Source organism: Talaromyces proteolyticus (assembly GCF_021365285.1).
Source record: "Talaromyces proteolyticus strain PMI_201 chromosome Unknown BGW36scaffold_1, whole genome shotgun sequence".
NCBI classification, from domain to species: Eukaryota; Fungi; Ascomycota; class Eurotiomycetes; order Eurotiales; family Trichocomaceae; genus Talaromyces; species Talaromyces proteolyticus.
Window position 1 is genome coordinate 1,125,505 of NW_025764277.1, and position 24,961 is coordinate 1,150,465.

At 47.0% G+C, this 24,961-nt stretch overlaps 9 protein-coding genes across 9 annotated transcripts; 5 read left to right on the top strand and 4 right to left on the bottom strand.

Annotated features, from left to right (window-relative positions):
* Window positions 1-175: 175 nt before the first annotated feature.
* Window positions 176-3,587, bottom strand: BGW36DRAFT_413131 (phosphoribosyl transferase domain protein; the record flags this gene model as incomplete). The annotated part of the gene is made up of 4 exons (XM_046219236.1): window positions 176-1,318; window positions 1,383-1,621; window positions 1,676-2,974; window positions 2,996-3,587. 4 exons carry the CDS (start codon window positions 3,585-3,587, stop codon window positions 176-178), a joined length of 3,273 nt encoding a protein of 1,090 aa, XP_046077684.1.
* A 1,375-nt stretch (window positions 3,588-4,962) lies between these two features.
* On the top strand, window positions 4,963-7,002 carry BGW36DRAFT_353489 (amidase signature domain-containing protein; the record flags this gene model as incomplete). Its single annotated transcript, XM_046213440.1, is given in 11 exon segments — window positions 4,963-4,994; window positions 5,053-5,087; window positions 5,107-5,156; window positions 5,206-5,429; window positions 5,476-5,592; window positions 5,680-5,690; window positions 5,728-5,800; window positions 5,946-6,010; window positions 6,078-6,475; window positions 6,545-6,660; window positions 6,729-7,002. The coding sequence occupies 11 exon segments, from the start codon at window positions 4,963-4,965 to the stop codon at window positions 7,000-7,002; spliced, it is 1,395 nt and encodes a 464-aa protein (XP_046077685.1).
* A 434-nt stretch (window positions 7,003-7,436) lies between these two features.
* Window positions 7,437-8,339, bottom strand: BGW36DRAFT_353490 (uncharacterized protein; the record flags this gene model as incomplete). Its single annotated transcript, XM_046213441.1, has 1 exon — window positions 7,437-8,339. The coding sequence occupies one exon, from the start codon at window positions 8,337-8,339 to the stop codon at window positions 7,437-7,439; it is 903 nt and encodes a 300-aa protein (XP_046077686.1).
* A 523-nt stretch (window positions 8,340-8,862) lies between these two features.
* BGW36DRAFT_366750 (uncharacterized protein) lies at window positions 8,863-9,599 on the top strand. Its single transcript, XM_046214780.1, has one exon. The coding sequence runs from the start codon at window positions 8,885-8,887 to the stop codon at window positions 9,122-9,124; it is 240 nt and encodes a 79-aa protein (XP_046077687.1). The 5' UTR covers window positions 8,863-8,884; the 3' UTR covers window positions 9,125-9,599.
* A 601-nt stretch (window positions 9,600-10,200) lies between these two features.
* On the bottom strand, window positions 10,201-11,920 carry BGW36DRAFT_366751 (putative 3-methyl-2-oxobutanoate dehydrogenase). The gene is made up of 3 exons (XM_046214781.1): window positions 11,050-11,920; window positions 10,423-10,988; window positions 10,201-10,362 (listed from the first exon to the last, which is right to left on the bottom strand). The coding sequence occupies exons 1-3, from the start codon at window positions 11,619-11,621 to the stop codon at window positions 10,325-10,327; spliced, it is 1,176 nt and encodes a 391-aa protein (XP_046077688.1). The 5' UTR covers window positions 11,622-11,920; the 3' UTR covers window positions 10,201-10,324.
* BGW36DRAFT_366753 (putative DUF21 and CBS domain protein) lies at window positions 11,901-14,892 on the top strand. The gene is made up of 4 exons (XM_046214782.1): window positions 11,901-12,368; window positions 12,436-12,649; window positions 12,704-13,373; window positions 13,427-14,892. Exons 1-4 carry the CDS (start codon window positions 12,120-12,122, stop codon window positions 14,496-14,498), a joined length of 2,205 nt encoding a protein of 734 aa, XP_046077689.1. The 5' UTR covers window positions 11,901-12,119; the 3' UTR covers window positions 14,499-14,892.
* On the bottom strand, window positions 14,893-16,815 carry BGW36DRAFT_413134 (putative C2H2 finger domain protein). The gene is made up of 3 exons (XM_046219237.1): window positions 16,486-16,815; window positions 15,191-16,412; window positions 14,893-15,138 (listed from the first exon to the last, which is right to left on the bottom strand). The coding sequence occupies exons 1-3, from the start codon at window positions 16,587-16,589 to the stop codon at window positions 15,121-15,123; spliced, it is 1,344 nt and encodes a 447-aa protein (XP_046077690.1). The 5' UTR covers window positions 16,590-16,815; the 3' UTR covers window positions 14,893-15,120.
* A 507-nt stretch (window positions 16,816-17,322) lies between these two features.
* BGW36DRAFT_366757 (HECT domain protein) lies at window positions 17,323-21,777 on the top strand. Its single transcript, XM_046214783.1, has 3 exons — window positions 17,323-17,634; window positions 17,707-21,340; window positions 21,397-21,777. Exons 1-3 carry the CDS (start codon window positions 17,441-17,443, stop codon window positions 21,517-21,519), a joined length of 3,951 nt encoding a protein of 1,316 aa, XP_046077691.1. The 5' UTR covers window positions 17,323-17,440; the 3' UTR covers window positions 21,520-21,777.
* On the top strand, window positions 21,766-23,483 carry BGW36DRAFT_366758 (histidine phosphatase superfamily). The gene is made up of 4 exons (XM_046214784.1): window positions 21,766-22,203; window positions 22,272-22,616; window positions 22,679-22,838; window positions 22,900-23,483. The coding sequence occupies exons 1-4, from the start codon at window positions 22,168-22,170 to the stop codon at window positions 23,187-23,189; spliced, it is 831 nt and encodes a 276-aa protein (XP_046077692.1). The 5' UTR covers window positions 21,766-22,167; the 3' UTR covers window positions 23,190-23,483.
* The last annotated feature ends 1,478 nt before the right edge of the window (window positions 23,484-24,961 follow it).

Consider the following 24,961-nt stretch of genomic DNA (forward strand, 5'->3'; position numbering starts at 1 on the left):
TCGTAGCTGGCTTCTACTACAGTCACTACTACTACTTGTGGCCTTTGCCCTTTCCTCTTTGATCCCACAAGTAGCCCAACGCCTTTCTCTCTGTATCGCCGTCCATGAATTGTTAGTCTGGATTATATTTATCATAATGTATTTCCATTATAATCCTAGATTCCAATACCTTTACTTAAGCACCGCCAAAGACCAAAAGGCTTTGAACATTGATCCTACCAAACCCATGTGTGCGCAACAGTTCCCGGCCACGGTGAAGAGGGAACTCGGCCACGACCATAACTCGGACATTCTCAGTGTCAATACCTGCTTTAGTCAATGATTGCAGGACCGCACAAAGCGTATTCCCTGTGGAAAGCACATCATCCACTACCACCACCCGCGCGCCCTTGGGGAGCACATCCCGCCCCATCTCGATCCGCTTCTCCTCTCTCAAATTGTTGGATACAGAGGATATATACGAACGAGGCTTTGCTACGGAAACTGTTGGACGGGGGAGCTTGCCGGCTTCACGAATCAGCACTAAGGGGGGCACACCAGGCTGACAGGCCAACGGCGACGCAAACAAAAAACCGCCAGCCTCGCAACTTACCACCGCGTCGACTTTGGCCCAGTCATCGGTGAATTGGGTATGCAGCAGAGCCGTGCATAGGGCGAGGCCATTTGCGTGTTGAGTGATGTTGAGCACATGGCGAAAATTGGTGCCTGGGTGTGGGAAATCGGGTATCTGGGGGACCATGTTACTCAGTTGCTGCAGGTTCTCATGAAAGAAGGGAAGGAGGTATTCTTTAGCAAAGCTTTTTGTCGCCTCATTTCCAGTCATGCTATTGTCAAATATGAGGCTAGGGCAGTATTCCAAGGTCGTTATATCCGACCTGCTATTGTTGCTGTCCGTGTTGTCATTGCCTCGGCGACTCCACTGTGTCTGCTCACTGGCTTGGACGTAAACCTCAATTACCCTTATATCTGGCACTAAAGGCGAAAACTTTGCAACTGGCGCCTCATCTCTCATTCCGGTAATTAACAGAACATCCACATCTAAAGCGCCGTACACCACATCCCGAAAATGTTCCTCTAGTATCTGAGGGTATTGTCGCTCTCGTTCCTTGAAAAACTTGGTCAACGCTGGCCGATGTTTCTCCTTGTAAGCACGGTCCCAAAGCAGGAGTCTTAGGTCAGCACCAGTAGCCGCGGCGTATTCTCTCTTGGTCGCATCGCTGATGCTAACTACACGTGCCGTGAGGTTCTTTTGGGGGTATCCAATGAAACTCGGAGACCCAGACGTCGGCAGAATAGTCCTTGCCAGCACAGCTTTCCCCTGTAACAAGAATGGTAAGTTTCAGTTTCTTCAATTTCGGGAGCTGGCAGGCGTAAGACAGCACATTATGGGGTTCCAAGCTGTGTTTGAGATTGGCCAGACGTAGCTGATTCCGTCCAAAAGCCCTAGCAGCCAGCGCTGAGTCTCTGGGGTCTGGCCCAAGGTCAGCGCCGTAAACTCCACTACTCAAGGGCAGCAAGTCTTCGGCAACATTATAAACCCACTGGACGACTGCCTGTACGATCCATGTGCCATCTTGGTCGCGGGGCCAGATACCGGTTATCACACAGGCAAAGTCCCAGGCTCAACAGCCGAAAGCAGTGATATCAGCCGCAACGTCCCCGACTGCCCCGCCACCTTGCAGCAAATGGAGATAGCAGAGTAGTGAGGGACGAGTCCCAATGGCCTTTATCAAATGCTGAGCGACATTTGCTTTTCCTATGTCTTTTAGGAATAAACAGCGCTTGAACGAGGAGGTTTTACAGCCGCCATGCCCACCGTGCATCCCAGACATGTACATCTCGGTCTCGAACAAACCGACTCCGTCCACAACCTTGGAATTGTTTTCTGGACCTAAATCGTCACTTACGGGCTCTGGCATAGGCGTGGATGTCGCGGAAGAGTCGATCATGGTCACCCCAAGATGCAGCTGGTCGGCATCCCAGTACAGGTATGCATCTGCAGAACAATCCAGCGGGAGCTTCTTGGCGATTTCATCAAATTTGCTGAGCCTGAGCTGCGCCTCGAGGTTGTTATTCGGCGAGAAAACCCAGTTTCGAGTCAGGTAGGTCCGAGCCGGGTAAGTTTTGAAAGACACGCTGACGACGATACCAAAATTGGTCCCGGCGCCTTTCAATGCCCATAACAGATCAGATTCGTTTTTAGCGCGGATAGCACCAGCTGGGCGGTATTGACTTGGTACACAGCCGACATAAAGAACCTGGCCGGAGTCAACACTAACCACAACGGCACCGACAATGGCGTCGCACGCGAGCCCGTGCAGCCTAGCTAGGTGTCCAATGCCCCCTTGTAGATATAACCCGGCACCTACACTGGGACGAGACCCTAGGGGGACTGTCATGCCAGCCGACATGGTCTCACGCACGATATCCCTCGTGTTGCAGCCGGCCTCGACGACGGCCAATGAACCAGAATCTCTTCCATCCCATCCCGCCGACAGATTGTGTACTTGGCTAAAGGCGCACATGTCGACCGAGACAACATTTGACCGGAGACAGTGGCCACTATGACCCCCGCCGAGGACGGTCAGGCCGACTTCATGCTTCAGTGCCCATTGAACACATTGCTGGATGTGTCGGACTTCTGTTGGTCGAAAAATTGCGGTGGGTCGAAAGATGCGAGCCTCTCGGTTTTTCACCGTCCTCTCTCCCTGTACTAATGGCACCTGCGCTGTCAGCTCTGGCAATCTCGTTGCGTTTTGGGCAAATGCCAGCATTACGTCGAGCGCGCTGAACAAGAGATGGTCTGGGTGGGCTTCTTCTCGACTGCCCAAGTTGCGGCACAGCTTACGCCATTCGCCCCGAATAGCCTTGTCTGCACTCACATCCTGCATGACATACCCCGCGATGAAAGGTGCAAAACAGTCTAGTGACTCATCATCGTCTGCCACTCGAACGACTCCGGCAGGGAATGAAGCTGTTCGATGGCACACCAAACCGTCGAGGTGCAGGACCCCGTCGCGATGGAAAACCACCACCATTCCTTGTTGTGGCGGCTCAACAAGCATTTTCAGAGCTTGATCGATGAATCCACATTTGGGCTTCATGCCGTACATGCTGTGGCAGAGTAGAATAATGTCGTATCTCTCGCTGCATTTTCCATAGCCATTGGTGCCACTATTTATGTTTTCCTCCAGAATGAAATGAGTTCTATGAATGTTGGGCAGCCTTTCTAGACGGGGCAGGGGAGACTCTGAGCCAATCCATTCTGTCAACCTTGTAGCAAACAGGTCGTTAGGTTCGAATACCGTGTATCTCTTGACTTTCTCTCTCAGATAGCTGGGAAGATATCCAAGTACGCTCTTCGGACCAGGTCCGATTTCTAGTACCGAGATATTATCCGAATTGGCTAGGGGGGTTAGCAACTGAGACAGTTGAGGAATGACGAAATCTTGGTATGTCAACCATCCTGAGTCTCGCACCAAAATATCAAAGCCAGCGCTGTACTGTGCGTCAGACAACTGCTGTTTCTTCGGGGTCGAGGCTGCTGCCTGCTTAAGGGCCTGCTCTAGGGTCTCAAGAGTGTTCATTTCACTTAGGTATGGGCTTGCGAGTATCTCGCACTAGAAATAGCGTCGATAGTCGATAGACTTTATTGAGACCGATAGTCATGAACTATGGATATTTGGATCGAAAACGATAGTAGGAGTGTCCCGTGTTGCCTAACTCTGTATTTGAAGTTGTTAAAAAAATAATGAGAAGGGAAAGAAAAATCCTACATTGCAAGGAGGCGGTCTAAGTTGACGTATATTTATACTGCCAAAGCAACCAAAGCCATGTGACCTCATATGCGCACCGACAGCTGTTGGCATGGGTTGAACAGAATTGATGATAATGGCAATGCAGCCAAAAGTGGGTTGTTTGCAGGAGAGTAAACCTCCCGGTAATAAGTATTTAATATTATGGCAATAGCGATGACAACAGCATCGTTTTAAGGAAAGAGACATTAATATTGATACAGGTCCGTCAACTACTTACACAGTATTGTACAATTTTGGAGCAGCTAAAGCTAGAATAGGTGTGTCGCATACGGCCTTTTCCAACCCTCTGGCACGCGACTGTGGCCCACATCTGGAAAACATCGAGGCCCGACCTTTGGTGTACTACAATGCATGAAGTGGCTATTAAAGATGATCGGTTTTTTTGGTTGCCAGCACTAATTGAGTGCTGTTTGCTATGATAGGACACGGTTTATTTATTTACTTATGGTTTCAATTTATCAAACAACTTACTCCGATATGTATTATTCACGGACAAAAGGATTCAACGAGGAATTCTATATGACACTGGAAGACAGAAGGACTTTGAAGACTATTAACTATGAATCAGTATGTGCAGGACGGACTTTGAGTGGGAATCACGAGACTGGCTAACAGCATTGAGTTGTTGTGTCGCCTCAAGTAAGAAATCTTATAAGGCAAGGCACAATGCAATGTATTAGTGTATTAATTTATCCTGTCACTTTCGTTCGAGGTAGCTACATTATGCAGGAATACCGTGCGGCCAATGAATGAATCCTTTTTCTATCGGAATATACCTAACTCAAGTTGTAGAAATCCGATGCTTATCGAATAATTGATACATGGATATATATTTAGGGAGTTAATAAACGGTTTTATAGCTAAGATGAGTGTTTAGCATGAGTAATCAATCAGTAATGTGTAATAAAAGACCCCCTCGCCGACAGACCGCTTTTTCCCACATCAACACTCCATTTTCATTTTAATATCATTCTCCAACAGTGGCTAATTGTGATGGAAAATTACAAAACGATGGTTTTTTCCCTTTGGGGACTCGGGACATACCTTCCCAGTCTAATAAACTGGCCACAAAATATAATCCACAAGCCTACAGCAGAACTAACACAGGCTATTGTGGACAATGTTATCAGCTTTAAGATAGATAATGAGCACTAACTCGCCCGGCCTACAAGTTTTGTAAGCCCGGTCAATCAGTTTTTGATATCACAAATGGAAACCTGATTAATTTACTCAGTCACCAATTTTACAGAGTTCAACCGAAATACCCACGTTAGTGACATATCTACAGGTATCAAAGGACCAAAGGATCGATGCAAGTATACTGGAGCAATGGAGAAAGTGATTTCTAGATTAGGATGATGTTTTCCATACTGCCTTCCTTCAACAGATCATATTTGGTGGCATTGATTCGAACAGTGTCCATTTTGAGAAGGATGTCGAAAAAGTCTTTGAGAAATGGACGACACTAGAAGTGGTTTGTGAGCGAGACCTGAATATCTCGAGCGGACCATATTATGCCCACAAAGGTCTTTTACACTCTGTATCAAAAGTCTACCCTGACTGCCAGCTTGCATTTGTGCAAGCTACATGTTCCTCTTCGGAAAGGATAGGGTAAGTTAGCCTTAACTTAGCACGCAGTTCTAATTCTAGCTAGTAGTGAATTTATTCAGACTACAGCCGCTGGAAATGCGTATCGAGCACATGGAATTGCTATTCCTGCGAGGTCTTATTCTATTATGTCATTCCCCTTACCTATACACGAGGGTCCCGGCAGGTAAGAATCCAAGTTCTTGCCACAACACCAGTGGAGAGGAGAAATTACAATTATTTGATAATAAAAGAAGCAAAATACTTCTTTCAGCGTCCTGAAAGGTATGAGAATTGCTGTCAAGGACAACTATCATATCAGGGGTACTCATACAACGCTTGGAAACCGTGCATATTTTGAAACCTATCCCATTCAACAGGATACTGCAGATGTGGTGACTTTATTACGAGCAGCAGGGGCTATTGTTGTTGGGAAAACCCATCTCAGTTCCTTTGCGATGATGGAACACCCGACCCAAAGTGTCGACTACCAGGCGCCATTTAATCCGCGGGGGATGGCTATCTAATTACCGGTGGCAGCAGTAGTGGGGGTGCTGCTGCAATTGCCGCTTACGACTGGATTGATTTATCAATCTGTAGTGACAGTGAGTCTATCTATCTATAAATATTCCTCTTTTCCACTTTCTTTTATTTAAACATAAATCTGAATAGCTACTGGAAGTGTTCGAATTCCCGCCTTTCAAACTGGAATCTTTGGCTTTCGTCCTTCAACTGATTCGATATCAAGCAATGGTTTAGTCAAGGCATGGGCAGATGTGGACACGCCCGGCTGGATTGGAAGAGATGAGGTATTTCCCGACGTCTTTCGGGCATTACACCCTTCAGTTGAACAAGACGGCCGCACACCTATAAGTGAAGACACTCTCGAAATTTTATATCCAACCGACTTTATGTGCGAGGATGATGCTGAGCAGCATCAGGCCATGAAAAGCTTCCTCAGTGATGTTAGCAAAGCGACCAGATGTTCGTATCGATCCATCTCTATCCGAGAAGATTGGCAGAAAACAACACCCATTGAGGAGAAAGATTTACATCGGTATCTTTACAATGTATGTCCTACATCTCCTTTCCTGATCTCCTCTATACCATTGGTTCGTATTTATTAATTTCTTTCCAAGCTCATGCACCATGGGTGGTATTATGCAGCTTACCACTCTTTTGACAAATTTCGACACGAATATGAGGAACGGCATAGTCATGGTCCCTTCGTGACAGATGTTGTAAGGTGGTACTGGTAAGATTATGAAATTTCTCTGTCCTTTTTTCCCTGGTCATTTCTAAACACCCGTCGTATTCGAACAGGGCTTTGGGCAGCCAGGTTAGCCTGGAACAGCATACAGAGATGATGAAACGAATCTCCGTCTTTCGGTCATGGTTCCTCGAGCATTATTCATCACCTCAAATGCTCATGGCAATTCATATTGACTCCATAAAATCAAGATACCGTGATGAATATCCTGGTAACAACAACACAGAGGTGCCAGGACTTCGGCCAACAGATCTAGCCTCTATCCTTCGGGCACCTGCGTTAGCGATCCCGAGTAAGCAAAACCGACTACCTTTCTTCTGTTTTTGAGAGGTTTTATATTAATCAACTCCGGGGGATGTGCTAGTCTCACAGACCTAGATTTGTGACTGATATTAAATTGGAGTCGGATCTGGTTAAGCTTTTTAATTCTAGCTGAAAAGGTCAAATTATGGAGTTAGGTATTAATTAATATTGATTGATTACTTCTGTGTGTGCCAGATTAAGCCAAACTTTTATAATTGAGGTATAACTTCTATGTAACACGCTGACATAGTCTCTTGGGCTGAGAAACGGATCAAATTTAATTGCCGTCGAGAACCTGCAGTTGTCGTATTTCTGCATTCAGATCACAGGGCAATGGAGCCTTTCGTGCCGAAAGGTGATCAAGGGATGCCGCAGAAGTCTGACTACATCTAACTCTCTCGATCTAGACCGAAGTGCAGGGATTCTTAAATAGTCGAACAATAAATGGCTCGGTCGGCTCAATTAATGAATCGTTGTTTTCTCCAGATATCCTCAGCCAAAGTTTGAAGTCTTGAGCGAGTTAGTATAAGATCTCTTTCAATTGCATCCTGTGGATCACGACCCAAGAATGCTTTGAACGGTAGAACGAGATTTTGAGAAACAATGGTGCCATTGTTTTGATGAACGATTGTCATCTCTTGAACACAATAGGCTTGTTCAGGGCGGTTTCGAGTACGGATGTTGTATTGCCGAACATCTTTTTCCCAAAGTTGAATTGTGATGCTAGGATTGCTTTGATCGACAATCATGGTGATAGCTAATTCGATTGTCGAACCTTGAGTCTCTAGCCAGCCTCGGGCATCCATTGCCAAATGACGGGAAGACTCGGATAATCCAATCTCGAAGATGACTCGTAAATTCGTATCTTGAGCTTTGGGTGCCCAGCACTCATCCGCCTGCTTTGTCCAATTCCCAATAGTTACTGTGGATGTTCCGAGTGAGTCAAGTTCTCTCATTACATTCATGGCGGTCAGTTCGTCATAGATGCAATAGAGAAATTCTCGACACGCGAGCTCGTGGGCGGTGCCGTACATAACTTTGAAGACTGCAAGTTGCGTATTTTTATTGTATGAGAGACGAACAAATTTGAAGAAATTCTCGTCGAGTTTCGAGAGAGATGAGGGAGGAAATTTCGAGACCACAACAAACTGTTCTCGCGTTTTGTCCTCATACAACGCTGCTTGCCGAGAACGTAATAGACTTTTTAACTGGCTCAGACTACTAAATCGATGATGTTGATAGCCATCGAACAGCCTTTCAAAAGAGACGAAAGAATTTTCTTCCGTAAACGATGAATCCATGATGTATGGTGGTAGGATGGGAGGTGGAAGGTGGAAGGTGGAAGGTGGAAGGTGCGCCATCATAGCAAGTCGCATAAAGAAATCAAGATTGTCACATGACACGGACCCAATGGCACGTGTGGCCCAGTTGGCGCTGTGTGAGACGATACAAACACAGCCTTTCTTAAACACAAAAATAAGACCAGCCAACTGGTTGGGTTCGGCTGGTGTATGTGCTGGTGTGGATTCCCACTTGACAAGACATCTCCAGAGCTTCCTCTTCATTCCCTTTTGCATGGGCAGCAGTTGCTTTGCTTTGATTTCCTTGATTATTCTCTGCGCCTCTTACGCACCAAACGTCAAAATGATTTCAAAAAGCAGACCAAGGAATACGTAGCGAAATTGAAGGTTGAGAATTTCAACCGCACCCAGAAGAGACTGAAGCGTGCAAGGAGGGTGGAATTCCAACAGAAGAATACCGCCGGATCATTGACGGAGATGATATTAACGCGATCGAACTGTACGAAAAATTCGACATGGTAGAAACATGTGTATACCGTGACATCGACGATTTAGAATACAAAGTCGACATGAAGCCAGCTAAGAAATGGAAACGGTTAAAGAGAATGTTGATCATGATTATGAAGATCACGAACAAACACAATGCTTTGAAGGAAATGAATAAGAAAGTGACTGAGAAACCGGAGCAGGCAAAGGCAGCCAAGGTACACGCACATACTGTAAACACCGACGCGGATTGTGGAAAGCTGCGTTTGGCCTGTTGGTGTTGCATGGAGTACTCAATCAAGGCGTCCGGCATGAAAATATTCGATGAAAAAACGGAGGACTCATTCGCCTGCAAGTGAGGCAATGAACATCAAATCTCTGTCACAGACTTCCCGAAACCAGTTTCCGTATTGGACCATAAAGAAGAGATCAGAGACAGAATTGGACAAGTTCAGTTTCAAGGAACGCCAAATCAAAAACGAGGAAGGAGATTACAACTAGAGATCTGCATCGGCAGCCAAACGGGTGCATTATGGATTTTCATCTCCGTTGCTACAATTACTTCCCAATTTCCAGAACTAGCAGACGCGTTCGAGAATTCCTGAACTCGCAACACGAACGCACTCCACCGCTCACAATCTCGCGGATGACAACACCTCATTTCCTACCTACCTACGCACGATGTTATATTCCCTACTTATTATAGACTCCTGACCAAGGTCTGGAATCATTTTCATTTCTTGGTTATTTCTCAATTCTGAAGAAGCTGATGGTTGATGTTGGTTGGAAGTGATAGGAGTGTCAGAGTCCGGACAAACGAGGAATGACCTCCGGATATTATCACATCTTTCGGGATAAATCGATATTGCTGTATGTTTGAATTGATATTGCTGTACGTTTGCATCGATATTGCTGTACGTTTGAATCAATATTGTTGTGCTTTTGAATCGATATTGCCACCGGGCTATTCAAGTCAACAGAGGGTAGATATTTTTGGAAACGGTTGATTTCTATCAATACACACCCACCGCCTATACTTATAAGTAGATACTCCATTTTTCATACATTGCCCGGCAGAGAATAGCGATGAACGTCTTGGGAAGAAGCACAGAGCGAAGGAACAATATTTCCTACTTTAGAAAGTGGGGCCTGGCTTCCAGTGGCTGGGCAATCTATTGTGACATATTGGGGCAGCACATCAATTGGCTGTGTAGTTTTTCAACAACAACACAATACTCCATAGAGGATTGACAGGAACAAAGGGTGGCGTTTTGAGGGCAGTTCCCTGTTTCAGATGCAGCTGCCTGAGGCGGTCTACTTTACGACAATACTTAGGTCCGATACTACTGCGGTCTTCCTTACAATGTAATAGCGTGAAATTGACTAGAAAGGGGTTTGAATATATCGAGAATCTCTACATGTTGTGGATGAAAGACTAAACAGTTTGAAAAGGTTTATTGATGTCTACTAATTGATCTCTGGTATAACGAGGCCTGAACAATATAACCCATTCGAATACCCCATCACAAATGCATATCTACTATTGTCATAAAAGAGCGCTAATAATCAACAGTCTGTAAGATTGCGTCGTAAATTCCTGTACATCGTTAGTAAAGCTGACTCGAGTATACGAATAAATGGGGCATGGGCATCTTACTTGCAACATCTGGCATGATGAAACTCTCATAGCTCAGTCCAGTGTGAGTGGTCCAGCCGGCAACTCGCTTCACGGGAGCTTCTAGGCGTAAAAAGGCACCCTCCTGGATAGTAGCCGAGACTTCTGCGCCAACACCATAGTTGATCATGCTTTCATGAACCACAATTGCCCTTCCTGTCCTTCGAACGCTTTCCAACACAGTCTGCCGATCCCATGGATATATTGTGCGTAAATCAATGAGCTCAATATTCAGCCCCTTCCTTGCCTTCTCAGCGGCAGCAATTGCTTGCGAGCACAAGTAAAGCGGTTGACCATATGATATAATCGTCAGATCTGACCCTGGCTTCACGATTTCTGCTTTTCCCAGAGGAATGGTGTAGGAATCAACGGGAACATGCTCGACAGCGGCTCGATACAGTATCTTCGGCTCCATGAAGATCACGGGATCGTTGCATTCAAGAATTGACGACAATAATAGCCCCTTTGCTTGTGTTGGGGAACGTGGCATCACCACCTGGACACCGGGGATATGAGCGAACAACGATTCGGGAGATTGGGTATGGTAACTAGGATAGTTAGCAGGCTGAAGAAAGTGAAACAAGGCTAGAAAGCCGGGAGTCCTCATACAGTGCACCATGTCCTACGGCGCCACATGGCATTCTTATCACTAATCCTCCCGCATGGGCCCCTGTAGAGCCCTCGCGATATCTAAATTTGGCTGCCTCGTTGACTATCTGATCAAAGGCAGGGTAGACGTAGTCGGCGAACTGAATTTCAGCTACCGGTTTCATGCCCTGTGCGGCCGCTCCAATGGCAAAACCAACAATTCCTTGCTCTGTCAAGGGTGTATTGAAGACTCTCTCGGACCCAAATTCCATCTGCAAGTCCATCGAGCAACGGAAGACGCCGCCAAAAGCGACATCCTCTCCGAACAGGATCACCTGGTCGGATGCGGACATGGCTGTCCGTAAGGCCGAGTTGATGGCCTGGTACAAGTTCTGGCGCTTAGTTGTTGCCGACTGCGGCAGTTCCTTCGAACTAGCCAGCGACGCAGAGGCATGATGCAGGAGCGGGCTTGTCTTGTAGTCAATCGGCAGGTTCAATCGAGCAGCTGGCGAGGGAGCGGCGGACGAGTATGATCGGAGGCCATTCAGCGACGAGCGTGCGAGACGCCGGCCAGCAGTATGAAAGAGGCTCATGGCCGTTGATTCGGGGATTTCACACTGCAGTCGGAGGGAGCATTGAGGGAAGAAGAACAAATTCTACATGCTACCCCGGCGCGAGGTGTTTTGACTGACAGGAGTGTTTCTTGGAGATCAAACAAGCCCGCGGATAGCCGAGAGTGAGCGGGGGCACGCAGCCGGTCGAGTTTCTGCCTGAGGCAGCTGCAGGATGGGGGCGGAGGATTGATGCACCTGTGATATCTTATATAATACACATAATTGACTCTGCATGCAAAGCAGCGCGATTGGTGGGCGGCCGTCCACCTCAATTGCGTGCATTGCAGGAAGCAGTAATAATGATGATGCGGTGCCTGGGCGACGTCATTGGTCGCGGCTGGCCGTCGCCGCCTTAGGAAGCGAGGAAGCGCCCGCAATTTTTGCTTGGCGGCGACAGATGCAGATGCAGACGTCTTCGCTACCAGCTTGCTCTGGATCGTTGTTCTATCTCCAAGACCTGGAAACAGGCATCCAGCCATGAGATCCGCCCATGCGAATCCCTATCTGGCCAGCCGGCCGATAGCTTTGGGCCTCGCCAAGGTTCTATTCCTCACCGTTGCCCAGCTTCCTGCAATTGCCGCCGCCCCGACCGGATGGCTGCTGCTGCATGACGACGACGGGAAGCCCGCCAGCGACCCGAGCCTATGGCTATATCTAGGCGTGGCCGTCGCTCTGGTGCTGGGAGGAGGCGCCTTTGCAGGTTTGACAATTGCGTTGATGGGCCAGGTATGTGATCAATCCCTTGCGTCGCTAGCTACGAGCCATGTCTTGACGTCTTGCGCGTCTCACCTAGGACGAAATCTATCTCCAAGTCATCAAAACGTCGGGAGAGGGTTCTGAAAGAAAGAATGCGGCTGCCGTACTCAAACTGCTACAGCGGGGGAAACATTGGGTTCTGGTGACTCTGCTGCTGAGCAATGTCATTACCAACGAAACCCTTCCCATCGTGCTGGATCGCTCTCTGGGTGGTGGCTGGCCCGCAGTTGTTGGGAGTACCGTGCTAATCGGTATCAATCCCAGCCGCAATCAAAGTAAACCGGTTTACTAAACTGATTCGATAGTTATTTTCGGAGAAGTTGTCCCGCAATCGATATGTGTTCGGTATGGGTTGCCCATCGGTGCTTGGATGGCTCCCTTCGTCCTGGTGCTGATGTACGTCATGTCACCCGTGGCCTGGCCAGTAGCCAAACTCCTCGACAGACTTCTTGGCGAAGATCACGGCACCATATACAAAAAGGCTGGTCTGAAAACATTGGTGACTCTACATAAAACTCTGGGTGCCGCTGGTGAACAGCTCAACTCGGATGAAGTTACCATCATCAGTGCGTGTCTAGATTTGAAAGAAAAGACGGTCGGGAGTATCATGACTCCGATGGATGATGTCTTCACCATGTCTGCCGATACTATTCTGAATGAAGAAATGATGGACCTGATTCTCTCCCAAGGTTATTCTCGCATTCCCATTCATGCACCGGATAACGAAAATAACTTTGTCGGGATGCTTCTTGTGAAAATGCTTATCACCTACGATCCGGATGATTGCAAAATGGTTCGCGATTTCGCTCTGGCAACACTTCCCGAAACGCGTCCCGAGACCAGCTGTTTAGATATCGTCAATTTCTTCCAGGAAGGAAAATCTCACATGGTGCTAGTATCTGACTACCCGGGCGAGGATCACGGGTCGCTTGGTGTTGTTACCCTAGAGGACGTAATTGAAGAGCTAATCGGCGAGTAAGTTACTACTCAATTTAAGATTTACATTCACGCTCTAACATCTCTCACAGGGAAATTATCGATGAGTCCGATGTCTTTATCGACGTCCATAAAGCGATTAGGCGCATGGCTCCTGCACCCAAAGCCCGGGTTCCAAAGGGGCACATTGTAGAAGATCCGCCAACTTTACCGAATGGCTCCGCCGAGGATACCACCAACGGCGATTTGTCTACAGGACTAACTTCCAGAAATGAGCCGCGTAGACTGAGCTCAAGCGTAATGAATCCTCCTGGCCTTCGGTTCAGTCTGAGAAACAATCCCGACGCACCAGAACAAATAATTACAAAACGAGGCACGGACGAAATTCGCGAGCATCTCAAACACTTGGGACCTTCAAACCTAGCCAGCAGGCCTCGGCAGACTCGCTATCAAAACGTTAAAATTAAAGCACCCGGGGCGTCCCCTACTCGTTCGGGCATGACTGACTCGGAGTCTGGAAGATACTCGGGTGAATACAGACACTCAGATGTGGGTAGCATCAAAAGCGGACCAGCTCCCAAACTTCAGAGCTCCCCGTCATTCACCGCGAGGGATGGTGTTCGAGCACTACGACAAACATACGGAACCATTAATGAAGTCGTAACACCAGAAGCTGTTTCCAAAACCAACACTGATGAAGGATCCAATCGTGTAAACGAGAGCACAGATCTCCTTAGCCACGAAGCTGGGAATGGAGATGGTGATGAAGTAGCACGACCACCTCCTAGTCGTACTCCAAATAGAAGCAAGCCAAACAGTCTTCACGGGCACGACGCGCGGGCTTCAGAATATTCAAAGAGTTCGTCGCATTTGTCTGCCCCTGCCAGGAGCGGGAGCATCACAGAACAAATCATCGACGTCAACGGAATACGAAAAGTCGTTCTCCATCCCACAAGCAGCAACTCTTCGTCAGAAACCGAGAGATCGCCGAAGACCGTATCTCCAGGTAGTAATCAGCAGAAACTGCTCCAGGCTCACGAGCAAGCCATCGAATCCGAGACTGGCGACGCAGGGTCCGGCAGCACAGTTAAAAAGAAACGTCGCCGTCGTAAGAAAAGGAACGACGGGCAGGGCCATGAAAGCGAGCCATTGCTACTTCATTAACAGCCATTTCCAATCGAGATTCCAAATGTATGGACCTCTGCGTGTATTTTAGAGAGAAGTAGCAGTTATAGACTTCGTTCACTAGTTGTCAAGAAAGCCTTTTGAGCCGGGCCTGAAGCATCGGTTCAGACAAGCCACTATTATTCGGTACAATTTTTCATCTTCGATGATCAAAATAACTCGTGATTGAAAGCACTGAGACGGATCGGATAGTTCTAGTGCCTTTATACTCTCGTTCAGTATTTGTCACTATCAATTAGACGTTTACTTGATTAGCATGAGCGAAAATCAGTGAAAGCTATCATTGATATGAATATAGGGTATGTACTCGAAAGTTAGTATACTCTAGTGAACATTTCCACCACTTATGGGCTTCCTATAAATCAATAAAAAGATGCCGAATTTATTTTATTCAATTTTAGATATAATGCATCTGTACGGTACGTGGTGACCTTAGCTTTATAGAAACCTCTTCATAATTTAAATATCTAGCTTTTAACCTCAAGGAAAGGAATCATGCTCTATCAAATGTCATTCATAACATAACCAGGTAATGCAATAAGTAATCGTGAAGAATGCAAATCGTCATGGGGTAGACTTCGTTCAATGTATCTAACATCAATCATTGTAGAAGAGGATCCTAGAGTTATCGTTAGCAAACATTGAAAAGAAAATGACAAAACAAGACATACCCGGAAGTGCTTTTGGCTGTTGGCCTGTCGGTTGATCTTGGCTAGATACTTCTTCTCCGACCGCTGGGCTCGAGTCCTCTCTCGCCTTTCCGAGGACAGTGCCTCTGTTTTCTGATACTCCGTCGCTCCAATCATACCCATTCCGCCGTTTGCGCGAGAAACAAGAGCCCTGTGGTGATTGCGTTCGGGCTTGGGCGTCTCCTCTTCAGCAGTACCATTCTCGATCGCAAGCTGGCGAGCAGAACGCTCTTCAGCGGTAGGATAGCTGTGCAGATTCTGGCGGTAATATTTCGCGAGAGCTCGGTGGCCAACGCTGCGACCGGACGGTAAGTGTAGTTCGTAGTCTGTCTGATAAACAGGTTGCGAGCCCCGGTACGCCTTGGATTCTCCATCAGAACCGACAGAGCTGTCGTCAGTCTCCCATCCCGCCTCATCCGCATCTGAGCTCGTCACTGGAACCCCGCCATCAGCCATATCCTCATCCTCGTCCTCGTCGTCGGAGTATGTGCTGCGGAAGTCGTAGAATTGGCCGATTTCGATCTGCTCTTCGTCGGATTCGAAGGCGATCATGCAGTGACCCTTATCTCGCATATGGGTGCGGATACCAGCGGCTGTGCTCCTGATCGCGTGGCAATGAATACATTCGTGATTTTCCACAATCTTTGCATTCAGATATCGAATGAGACCTTCCAAGTCGACGAGGTAGTCCTTCTCGGGAACAAACATTCCGTGGACTTTGGACATGTGGTCGACATTTGATTTGAGGTCGGTTGCGGTTTCTGAACAGAACAGGCACCGTGTTATAGGGTATTCACTGGCGTCTTCATCTTCTATATCTTCGTCATTCTCATTTTCTTCTTCCTGGATAGTAGTCTTTTTTAATCCATCAGTGACGTGGGAGACGGTCGATTCGTTATCCCCGGCGACAGACTTATTGATGGGTTCTCCAAGTGAGAAGGTCGAGCTCACGACCGACGACGTATCATCTACCAGACCCTTCTTTTTCAAGACATTCTGGCGAAGTTTGTGTTTCGAGCTCTTGGTATGATTCTGATACGAGTTTTCGCTGTAGAACGTCTTCTGGCAGGCATCGCATGTTTTCTCAAACGAAGCTTTGGCAGCAGCAGCCGATGAAGACGCTCTGGCCGTCAAGACTTTCTCTGTAAATGTTTCTTGCGAAACGGGAGGGAGGGATGCAACGCGGCGCTTGACATTGTACAAACTAATTTTTGCGAGGCATTCGGTTAGTGAGGGGCACTGCATATTCTGCTTTGATGGTTGAAGAATGGACTCACTGCCAGTCTTTTCGCATATGGTCGCGCTGACCATCGCTGGTTCTGAATGCTACCAGACACGCATTGCAAGTGTATGGGAGTAAATCACCATTTACAGAAGCCATCGCTCGTAAAAGTCGTTGTCGTCGGCGAGCGGGGCAGAGATTTTGGCTGTCCGTATGAAAAGTAGTAGGTTGAGAACGGATTCCTTTGCTGAATGACGGTTTGGGACTTGGAAGTGGCACAGATATTAATCAATTCCCGACTTCACTTTTTTTTGAAAGGAAAGATAGTTGGTAATCGAACTTTGCCACTACAACATCGAGCTCGTTACTCATTCTTAATAATTGCAAATTAGGTAAGCGTGATTTTTATTTCGAGACTCAGCACGGGCCATGTCATATTATTATGTCCATGCCGACTAGGTACAAATCGCAATACATGTTACATACTTATATAGCCATACAGTCTCAGAGCTCAGGCGATAGACCTTTTGATAGGACAGTAGAAAATATGACATTTCGCACGGAGCTGTTTCATATCAGCCTTTGACACCAATCTAGCAGATGGCAAGTTCGCACTACAGGCTAATTTCCATTTGCTTTCCCCTCTCCCTGCCTTTCAGCTTGAATCCACCTTAGGAGCCATCTTTATTCTAGCCTGTAATATTGAAGAAGAGAATGACAGAACAACCAGACCAAATAGCCTTGTAGTTGGATGTATACTATTCTATCCGGCGTCGGATATACTTTGATCCGGAGGAATCGTAATCCTGCGCCTTGCCGCATTAGGCCCAGTCCGGGGCAGCGATGTCATGGGCTGCTGCAGCTGAACTGCGACTCATTTCCATCAGACTCATCCCAGCGTCGTTCAGCACATCGTCATCTTCGTGCAAAGGCGGCATCTAACTCGCCGTATTTGCAGCCCGCTTTTGCACCCGCTTTAGATTTTCCCACGATGCTACTAGTACAGTAGCATGACCAGGATGCGGGGAGGATCTCTCGGCTCTGGCGATACTGCTGTTGGCAGGCAACTACCTTGTCTTTCGAAACTGCCACCGAACTCGCCGGAGGTTATTGTCAAGAATACAATCAGCGTAAATGATCCTGCTTCTATTCTTGTCCAGCATAGAGATGATCGCCGCCGCCAGTTCAACAGTCTAGTCCGCAGGTGAGTGAACTAACTACGAGGAATGTGCGACCTCGCAACAACTGTTCCTAGCTAACAGTCTTGACTCCGCAGATATAAACACCAAATTCTTTACGGATGCGAAAATCCGGAATGCCGAACTCCTACTTGTTTGAGTTATCAGAAGAAGGCGACGGATGGGCCATTTCGACAGTACACAGATCTAAGCGCACGTACACTGGCCTGCTACCTAGCAAGCCAGGATAATGCGGATAGGGGACTATGCCGCAATCCACCACGACCTCCCAGTGATTTTCCACCAGTGCATTCGTCCCATCGCCATCGACATCACAGGGACAATACGATTGATGCGCAGCCAATAGCCAACCCCCCTGGCGGCGAAATTCACCCTTCCTCACTTCAATCCCAAACATCTGCAGATGCATCTTCCGAAACATTATGTGAGCTCACTGAGAGATCTACGCAGGGCTCGCTCTTCTCCAATTCGTCCCGCGCCAAGGATCCTAAATCTTTCACACAGAACCTTTTTGATACGCTGTCGCTACGAATGGTCGAATGGCTGCCATTACGTCAGTCAACCGCAGAGAATCACCTTTGTGCAAGTCCTACTTTGCATGGAAGGCGAAAGGTACCGCTGAGTTTTTCGGCGAATGAGACAGGTTATAAACATACCTCCAATGACCACGGAGGTAAACAACGAACCCATGCACATTCTATCAGCAATACCACCATAAGCGAAGTACAAGCGTCTACCAACCGCCAAAGGCGACCTCAGCACTCAGCCCTGGAGGTGAGAGTTTCCGGTCAGCCAGTAAAGCGTGTCTCCCTTGAACAAGTCGAACCGTGGCTACAAACACCACGAGCCACAAGTGAGAACAAGCCAAAAGTTAGCCGTATACCGAGTTCCAAGTCCACTCCATCAAAAGGCTTATCACAGCAGCCGTTCTTCCCTCCTCCCGCGCTCAAACACCGTTCAAAGAAAAGCAATCAAACAATTCATAATTCTCAGAAAAAATCAAGTAACCCACGACGAGTTTCCTGGGATGGATCTAAGTTCCCTAAAGAATTATCTCATACTAGAGAAAACAGTGATGAAATGGTGAAGTTGGAAGAAACATCCGAAGATCTCTCTCCTTATGTTACGCCTCCACATTTTCGACAGAATGATGACAGCACATCGGATTCAACGTCTACAGTGCAAACTGTCAGTCATCTATCAACGGATATTGTTGATGGCTTGTATAAATTACTTGCTGACAACGAAGATGATGCCCAAAGATGGAAGGAAGAAGTCGATAATATGAATATTCAAGGAAGGTCCGACAACTATCAATGGCGGTTTGCCTCAGTTCGCCAACGCGAAGTGTATCCTTTCGTGGCACAGTCTATATACTATGGGCTGAGTAGCAGTCAACAATTGCTTCAGTCATTTCGAGGAAATCTTCCTCCGTTACACGAAGGTCACGACACCACAGAACCTACCACGATTGATTTGCATGCTTTAGAATCTACTCTTCGAAAACTACACGAGATTTGCCCGTGGGAACTGATTTTGAATAGTTTGTGGAGTTCTTTAGAGCGATTGTTTATACCACCTAAAAACCTTCCGCTTATGCTCCGAAATAGCAGACGTATGTCTCAATATATGACAGGAAATCGATCTCCAATTTCATCCCGGCCAACGCCACCGATTTCCGAAGAACCATTATCCGACATAGATGCGGCTCATATGCTGACCGTCGTCTTTTTTGTCTTGATTACCTTCCTACCCAAGGTTGACTCACAAACTTGGAGAGGTATTCAGGAGGTGCGTGAAGCAGGAATTGTTTTACCTAGCGCCCAACTGCAAAAACTACCTCTTCACAACTCCGAGGTACTTCTAGATACTACTGACAAGTTGGAAAACGACCTAGCCCTTCGACTTGTTCGTCGTCTTGTGCGCGCTCTTGCTGCTCGGTTAGCGTTCTACGAAATATCAAAGACCAGATCCATTCCGGCATCAGACATTAAACAGAAACGGCCTCCGAGTGTGTTAGAACTACTATTTAACAATCTGTGTGGGCAGTATGAGACCTTGCAAAAAGTCGCCGAGCAGAATATTCAGCCTTCAGTCATAGAAAGTCCCATTAGAGCATCCGTTATGGTGGAATGGCTTCGCACACTATTTCTAAAAGAATGGGATGGCAAGCCTGAAATTTTGAGATCTGGAACTGCGGGTGGAGCCGTGCAGATATTGTCATCCTTGTATAAAGACCGAAGACGGCTTGGACTCGAAGCAGAAGATTTTCATACTGCTTTCTTGTCAGAAAGGCTCGATCCGATGGAGATGCCTGTTGAATGGCTTGGTAGAACGGCCAGCAACAACAAAAAATTGCATCTTCTATCATTCACCTTTCTTTTCCCGCCAGCCGCACTGGTAAAATATTTCCGCGCCATCAATTATACGGCCATGTCTAAGGCATACGAAGCAGGAATGATTGCTCAACGGCAAGCGAGTCAGACCGCTTTCAACCGCACTATACAAATTGCTGATGAGATAAGTCTGTTGGCCCGCTTACACACCTCAATGACACAGTACTTCATCATCTCCGTCCGCCGGAACCATGCCATTGTCGATGCTTTCAATCAAATATGGCGTCGCGAGAGGCGGGAACTGATGCGTCCTCTGAAAGTCAAGATGGGAATGGATTTGGGAGAAGAAGGGGTCGATCTCGGCGGCGTGCAACAAGAGTTCATGACTTTGGTCTTCGCTGAGGCACTTGATCCTGATCATGGACTCTTCACAGTGGACACTCGTACCCATATGGCGTGGTTCCAGCCGTGCTCGCTAGAAGGGTTGGAACACTTCGAGCTGATTGGCATTTTGATGTCACTAGCTATTTACAATGGTCTCACACTTCCTATCACCTTACCTACGGCCTTTTACCGCAAACTTCTGGGTCTGAAGGTAAAGCACATAGATCATATCCGTGATGGATGGCCCGACCTTGCAAAAGGATTGGAGAGTCTTCTTTCATGGAGCGATGGCGATGTTAGTGACATTTTTATGAGAAGTTACGAATTTAGTTTTGAGGCATTCGGCAGTGTCAAGGCGGTAGACATGAAACAAATTGGCCGAGATGCAAATTGGCCGTTGGCCCCTCTCTCTCGCGAACGAACACGGAGCAATGCTTCCGAGTACTCTACCACCCCTAAAACAGAATATTCAAAGGGCAATATCAACGTCCCACAAGGCAAAAATGATTCGGAATCGTTTCAAAATGGAATACTCAAGGGGGCCGCCTATGCTACACCATTGCCAACGCCTTCCTATCAACAAACGGATGAGCCCATTTTGGTTACCAACGAGAATCGAGAGCAATATGTCAAAGACTATATATTCTGGCTAACCGACAAGTCCATAAGACCTCAATTCGAAGCCTTTTCTCGGGGCTTCTTTACCTGCCTCGACCGTTTGTCTCTGTCGATATTCACCCCGGAGGCTCTTCGAACACTGGTAGAAGGCATTCAAGAGTACAATATGGATGAGCTACAGCGCTACGCTACCTATGATGGCGGCTGGGACGCGGATCATCCTCTGATTATGGCGTTTTGGGATATTGTCAAGCTGTATTCGCGCGAGCAGAAAGCACGCCTTCTAGAGTTTGTCACCGCCAGTGATCGTATTCCGGTCAATGGCATCTCCAGCATCAACTTCGTGATTCAAAGAAACGGATCAGGAGACGACGTGAGTAATTCATCCCACACATTTGACATTGCAATTCTCGCTAACCGCCAATACAGCGCCTTCCAACCAGCTATACCTGCTACGGCCGGTTGCTATTGCCAGAATACACAGGGTCCAAGGCTTTGGAGGAAAATCTAGACATGGCGCTGAAGAACTCACGCGGATTCGGCAATTTCTAGGCCATTTTGCATTTCAGGCAGGGTTTTGTTTGCTATTGAGGCATCTCGATTTCTTAGCATGTATTTATTATCTAGCTACGAGAACATCTGGAGCAGGGGTGTAGATATTGGACGACTGCATATACACATCTCAATAATTATTCCGCCTAACCATTATTATTGAAAGCATTTCCTCGAATAGACTGGCCCTGGCTTAGTAAAGGATGACTCACTCCGAAACCCTCCCGCCGAGACGCGGCCCTGACAGCAAAATCACCCGGAGGCAAAAAAAAAATGCGATGGGCATGCGGTTTCTCCACCGATCCTAATTCTGGCCAAAAGCCACCGACAGGACAGCCCATGCTGGATCCATTGGCCCACAGGCTGAGGGGCAACTCGTTCGTCATGTTGTTAGATTTCTTATTATTAACGGTTTTGATTGATTGTCGTCACAACGGAGCACCGCAGGCCGGACTGGATATTTTTCATCTGTTTAATATTATTACTTTCCATTGTTGTCTCTTTGCATTCATCTCTATTCCCGATTCTTGATAGAGTATATACAACTAATAGATTATTTCGCTTGTCTGTTTCTCTTTATATTCATTGTACTTTTTCTTCTCTTCACCCCGCAGACGTTTTATCAATCTACCCCACGATAACTCACCCATGGCTCCAATTGTCCATTTTGTCCGCCATGCGCAGGTAAGACACTCCTCCATTCGATCTTTCCTGCTGCAACTTCGCAGCTAAATGCGCATTCTACTTAACAGGGCTACCACAACCTCAGCACCGCCAACCACGTTCTCCCCGACCCAGAACTCACCCAACTAGGCGAACAACAATGCGCTAAGCTGCGTGACAGCTTCCCCAATCACTCCAAAATCGAATTGGTAGCTGCTTCTCCCTTGAGACGAACCATCCGTACTGCCCTCCTCAGTTTCCAACCTGTGTTCGAGGCGCATAAGGATTTCAAAATTGTCTGTATCCCAGAGGCCCAGGAGACAAGTGACGTTCCATGCGACACCGGAAGTGATCCTGCGGTGCTGCAAAAGGAGTTTGTTGACAGCGGTTTACCGGTGGATATATCGTTGGTGAAGGATGGCTGGAATAGCAAGGTGAGAAAGCGCAAATTGCGTATGGATGTGGGGATTGGTCTGACTGGTTTTGTGGGATGTAGCAAGGGAAATGGTCACCGAATGCCGCTGCGCTAAGGAATCGGGCTCGCGAGGTTAGGCAATGGCTTCGTGCTCGTCCTGAAAAGGAGGTGGTCCTCGTCACCCATGGAGGGTTGCTGCACTTCCTGACTGAGGATTGGGAGGATAGCAGTCTTTACCAGGGTGAGTTCGCTTCAAGGTACGACGTAAATTAGTTTCACTTGCTAATAGCAACGTGTAATAGGCACCGGATGGCGTAACACTGAATACCGTACATACCATTTCTCAGATAAGATTGATTTTGAAGACATCAATGGCGAAAAGCTCAACGGCGACGATGCCACCATCATTGAAATTCCCGAGTCTCGCACGCGACGCGGAAAGAGCCCCGAAGCTCCATCACGAGAAGAACAGAAAGCAAATTACAAGAAGGGCCTTGATGGCTGGAATGCACAAGGCTTACAACCCAGCCAAAAGGAGCGGGGGACAGCCAATGTCAGTGCGGGGGTTGAAGTCAACGGCAGTCGTATTTAAATTTGACATGGTTTATAAATTCCTTGTGTCCTCTTTTGATGTGTGGGAAGGTATTACTCGTTGTTTTAGAATAAAGTCGGTAATAAATATTATGTATACGATCACCAGCGAATATGTTACGCTTTCTTAGACCTCCTTTCCCTTCTGGGGTTTGTTTCTATTGCTACTGCATGTTGCTGATACACTCAACCACCTTTGAGCCTCCTCGATATGACAAAGATAATGAATCTATTCAATCTCTGAAAGGCAATCTTCTAATATACAACAATGAATAGCGATTCCTATGTCTCCAAACATTCTCTATCGTAATTGACACAAAGATTTCTCGAGGTAACAGGCCTCTTTGACGGAACAATGCAATCCTCGACATTTGACGCCATTTACAACATATAAAAGATCAATTTCAGCTCAACATTCTAATATGCATCCCGCATAACAGCATTTGACCATTCTACATCGAACTTCAGGTATCCAGTGGAAACAAAACTTTACAGTGATAAAAAATTCTATAACTCCAAATCAACCCCATATACCAAACTTTACTCAGCTAACCTTATATAAAACGATACAAAATTCTAAATGGTATAGAAAACCGTCAGACGCAACTGCAGCCTTGTCCTCTTGGAATAGTTTCTCGGGGCCGAAATTTCCAGCTGATGCCCCCTTGCCCTGGCGAAGGAATGTCACAAAAGACCGTGTTGGGGAAAACATCCGACGTGACTCTAAACATGAGCTGCCACAATCCCCAGGCACTGCTACGGCTCCTTGAAAAAGAAATCTTTGGGACAAGATGAACCCAGGGAACGATCAAGGGGGGTCAGAAATTTCACAGAAAGGCTCACCACTTGGCGCCTTGCCTATCAGGAAACGGTCAGGAGACAATCAATACTTGAGAAGAGAACACTGCATGATTGGTGCTCGTATAATCGAAAAACTATAACCTTGATTACTACTACTGCTGCTGCTGCTGCTGCTGCTGCTGCTGCTACAGAGGATACCATGACATCTATCAACTTTAATTTTTCATTATGCGCGAAAGCGCTCCAGTCACATGACAAGTCACTGCCCCAGGCTGTCACATTGGACTCACCTACCTAGTTATTCTCCTTTTCACCGACTGTACACATACGGTAGAATACAAGACGGATAGGAATCTCTAGCATCAATACACGTGTAGTTGGTCTACTCATCAAAGCTCTGCATTCATCTTCTTATCAATCATTCACGTTCCTTCTGCCCCTCAACTTCGATTTCTTTTACCAACATCCATACGTCAATTCAATCGTGTCAAACGTCACACACAAGAAGCGTCTATTATCTACCGCCGTCACCTTGTACGTAACATCCGCCTGCTGGACGATGGAGAGCCAATAATCCTCACTCTCAGCTGGGATGCGATCTGTTACCCATATCCATGAATTTCTCAGCGAATTTCTCAAGCCACCCGAGACCTCACTTAGAGGAGGATGGGGGTCTACTTGCTTGCAGCCTCAATTTTTTAACAAATAATCCATATATCATTAAGCCCTCCAATAATCATATGATGTGGAGAAGTGAGCAACGAAAAGGTATAAGACATCACGAACTATTATCGGAACATGTGTAGCAAACTACCGTCACTACGAGCCCCAAACCCAACCCATTAGGAATTGCCTTAAAGCCATTCCAACCATCGCCTGCTGGAGGAAGCAGTGCTATTAATCATTATTATTCCTTGATACTCTATAACCGCCATCACAGCCTAACGCCTGATCGCCAGTTCCAATACACTA